This window comes from Eptatretus burgeri, chromosome 7 (assembly GCF_056783735.1).
Source record: "Eptatretus burgeri isolate ZD-2024b chromosome 7, Ebu_testis_v1, whole genome shotgun sequence".
In the NCBI taxonomy this organism is placed as follows: Eukaryota; Metazoa; Chordata; class Myxini; order Myxiniformes; family Myxinidae; genus Eptatretus; species Eptatretus burgeri.
The window spans coordinates 35,488,935-35,493,066 of NC_140967.1; the positions used below are offsets into that span (position 1 = coordinate 35,488,935).

At 43.9% G+C, this 4,132-nt stretch overlaps 1 protein-coding gene across 1 annotated transcript; it reads right to left on the reverse strand.

Annotated features, from left to right (window-relative positions):
* Nucleotides 1-434: 434 nt before the first annotated feature.
* On the reverse strand, nt 435-3,419 carry LOC147023035 (transcription factor Sox-14-like). Its single transcript, XM_085888037.1, has 2 exons — nt 2,042-3,419; nt 435-1,751 (listed from the first exon to the last, which is right to left on the reverse strand). The coding sequence occupies exon 1, from the start codon at nt 3,177-3,179 to the stop codon at nt 2,415-2,417; it is 765 nt and encodes a 254-aa protein (XP_085744163.1). The 5' UTR covers nt 3,180-3,419; the 3' UTR covers nt 435-1,751; nt 2,042-2,414.
* Nucleotides 3,420-4,132: the final 713 nt, after the last annotated feature.

A 4,132-nucleotide genomic window follows, 5' to 3' on the forward strand; every position in this document is an offset into this window, starting at 1 on the left:
CGATCAGACTTTATGCCATGTGTATTCGGCCTAACATCATGGATCTTCGAAATCAGTAAGGTACGTTGAACAGAATTCATCAGTTGATTGTAACCAACATCAACATTCAATAAACAGAGGGTAAAATAAAAATGTTATTCAGTGAAAAAGGTAATATCATTTAAGAGTAAAAATTCAATAAAAACCAGACTTAAAAAATATGTTTTACTCATGTTAATTGACTTTTGTTGTTTGACCTGGGTGGGGCTTACTGATCACCTCTCATATAACAAGTTGAAATCTTTTTACTTATTTTAATTTATTTTAATTTTCCTGCCAGCATTTCCTCTGTTGCACAAGAGTAAGTTCATTTCATCACATTGTATTGAGCATTTATAAAAACAGACCACATTGCATGCATGAATGTAAACTAATTACGTGTGTGTGTGTGTGTGTGTGTGTGTGTGTGTGTGTGTGTGTGTGTGTGTGTGTGTGTGTGTGTGTGTGTGTGTGTGTGTGTGTGTGTGTGTGTGTGCGCACGCACGTGCATCATGGATTAAACATCCTGGAACAAAGTCTGCTCTTCACCGTTTGTGACAAAACTGAGAATAGCACTTTGCATAATTTTTGCTTGCCTGCACCTTTACATCCTGCGAATTATGGGCAATCCCAGTCAAGTTAATCTTGAACTTTCACACATATGAGAGATATGAAAAAGTAAATTCTACAAGTGAGATACAACACTGGAAGAACGGCAATGTTTTGTTTCAAAATGTGTAAATATATAACTTCTACTCCACTACTTTAATGACTCCAATTAATCCCGCCATCGTGTGAGGTCAGTCATGTGGGAAGATCTGGCCCGTCTTTCATCAACTGATTGGCTAAGTCTTGCTTTTTACTGGAGTGATTTGGGCAGGAATTTGTGATTTGTTTAGGGTGCCGGCATAACTCGGCTATTCTTCACGAAAAACACAGGGGGTGTCCATCAAACAATAACTCGGTTACTCCACGGAAAACACAGTGGGTGTCCATCAGAAGGGACAACCGGCTTATCGACCAACCAGTGTTCGGTGCGCTCTGTGATTCAATACCCTGCCTGTGAAACATAAATCCAACCGTTTATTGTCAATTTGGGAATCAAACACAGACGAGACAGCTCAAAGATAAATTGGACAAAATGTATTCATTTAGAGTTTAAGAAAGGTTTAACAAAGTCACTAATTAATACAAATGAGTGATATATTAAAATAACAATATTCACATAACTCACATGTATTTGAACAAACAAGAAAAGATTGAATGAATGAGAGAAAGTGCAATAAAATTGATGGGTAAAATCTCACAAAAGAGGGAGTGCGATTTCAGTGCCATGAATCGTAAAAACACAACTATCTGCTCTCGACTTCGCCCAGGTCGCCTCAAGCATGATGTGGTGACAGTGAGAACAATGCAAGTTATGTCATCTCATGACTGGAGTATGTCGCCCTTTGTTATTCTTTCTTTGTAATAATTTTTTTGATTTCCTCACTCCGATACTGGGCATGCCATGACAGGCAGGTGAGACACACCTGCCAATTGTAAAACCACTGTTACATTCTGTCGATTCAGGTCTCACCGTGACAAGATCCAGGGCTCACCATCAATTTATCTGGGCAGGGACTGTGCTTGACACGAACTGGAGAAATTGTGACCCACCATAGTTTAATGCGCAAAATGGCCTGGACTCCTGTTTCACGTGACGAATTGAAGAGCCCGGGCATCCTGGAGCTCTGTGACGCCAAAAACACACGCAAGACTCAAGAAAACACTTCTTAAAGAAGTAAAGTACCACTTGGGTCTGGCTTTACATACATACAGTATAACAAATACATATAATATATGTATATAATTATATATATATAAATAAATGTATATGCATATGTGTGTATATATATATATATATATATATATATATATATATATATATATATATATATATACACAAATGGCATGTTCTTGACCACTATAGATACATATGCATAATACATATACAGGTGCATTTACATTCAAAAGTACATACATGTATCATAAGGACGTCGCACTCCAGTTTGGCTCCGTCTTTGTGCAGAATCGTGACTCATCACAGGTCGTGTCATGCACACAACACTTGTCAAACACCTCGTGAGGCCTCGTGAGTTTGCTTGCACAATAACAGCACTGAGGTTGTCACAAAGATCAACGATGTTGCATGGAATTCAAGTGGAACGACGGAGAAAAAGAGACATAAAAGAAAAGGAAGCTCATATAAAAGAGAGGGCAATGAAATGATTACGATATTAAAGAGAAAAGCAGACTAGTATATCGCTCATATATCTTCGCATACACATTGAGGATCGAGAGACCGAGCATCTTATATGTACAGATATAAATACCGCTACGGGTCCAGGCAGCGCTCACGCAGAGGGGAATTCGAGGGCAGACTTTCCCACTCCCGGGAAGAGCAGATAGGCCAGCGGGGAACTTGAGGCGGCGGGAGATGTGTTCCAGGGAGCACAGGTACAAGCGAGTGGGTATCCAGGTGGGGACTGCGCTTGAGAGGTGAAAGGGGAGTATGAGTATGCCGCGATGGAGTGTGCTTGAGGTAAGGCGGCAGTGTGTGAGAGTGCGGCTCCGAGAGCAGAAGGGTGTGGGGTGGGTGCTCCCGACGCAGGCGCATGGTGCTGATGCAGTTCAGCAAGTTTGTGTGGGATCGAAGCAGCGTGAAGCAGTGCTGGCTCCAGCAGCGTTGGGTACGCAGTGGGTCCGCTGGGTCCTGATGTGGCGAAGTACGAGCGGGTCTTTTCGTGAATGTCGGAGCCACCGCACGAACCCTCGGAGTCGCCAGAGAAAAATGCGAAGGGGAAAGGGTAGTGCTCCTTCCGCAGGTGCAACAGGCCCCCGCCACCCACTGCCGTCCCTTTGGGCTTCCGTCGTGGACGGTACTTGTAGTCCGGATGCTCCTTCATGTGTTGTGCCCTCAACCGCTTCGCTTCATCGATGAAGGGTCTCTTCTCCACTTCACTGAGGAGTTTCCACTCGGCCCCCAGGCGCTTGCTGATCTCGGAGTTGTGCATCTTTGGGTTCTCTTGTGCCAGACGCCGCCGTTCGCCCTTAGACCAAACCATAAAGGCGTTCATGGGCCGCTTCACATGGCTGTCGGACGTCTTTGTGGAGCCCATCACGGTACCAAGTTCTGAGCTGTTACGGGAGGCTCTCGGAGCTGCTAACTCAATGTGAGGCTCCGTTCGCTCTTCTTTGTTCCCGGCGTCGGACTTAGACACGACCTCGCACGACAGCTGCAGCCAACAGTACTGGACCCTCGAGTCGCCTAAAGAAAGACACGTGGAGTGGAGGTACACGTCCGGACGAGTTACGCATGGGTACGCATGGGCAGCTCAATGTGTGGCGGCCCCTTCTGGGTGCCGTGTTAAGCGGGCGGGATGCAGGGAGGGACAGGGAGGAGCGACAGGGGAGGGACTCGAAGGTATACTATAGCAAGTCGTACCATTCACAATGGTGGAACCGGATCCTGCTACATCAGACTGTGGTTGGTTGAGTTGCGTGTTCTCTCGAGCTTTGAAACGCATGCTTCAGAAATTCCTCCAGTTTAATCTATGTCTTTTTTTTTCATTTTCTTTGTTGGTGTGCACTTTTGGCAGACTGACGTTGCTGTCGCGTGTCCATGGTCCATGAAATACAAATAAAGTTATTAAAATGTCACCATTTATGTAAGGAATTAAACCAGATTCGTTATAACCTTAATCTAATTTACAACACTTGCTGTCGAATATTGAGTAGTCTGATGCACGCGTTGTTTAATTGTCACATCTCATCATTTAAATAGACACATTTGATGTATAAATTCAGAAGACAAATAACATTAAAAAACAAGAAAAAAAAAAAACATGTCGGGATGGTATCCCCCCTCCCCCCCAAAAAACCCCTCAAAAGTTAGGAAGGAATGACAAGGGAGGAATGACAACGCCACAATCCTTTTACGGATTGTCATCACGACATCTTTTTGACATTTTACGTCTCAATCCCACAACAAATAAAATACACAATTGGACCAATCACCAACCCACATTGGCAATGCACAACTACCTCCAACATTACATAGCTATCTTCATTC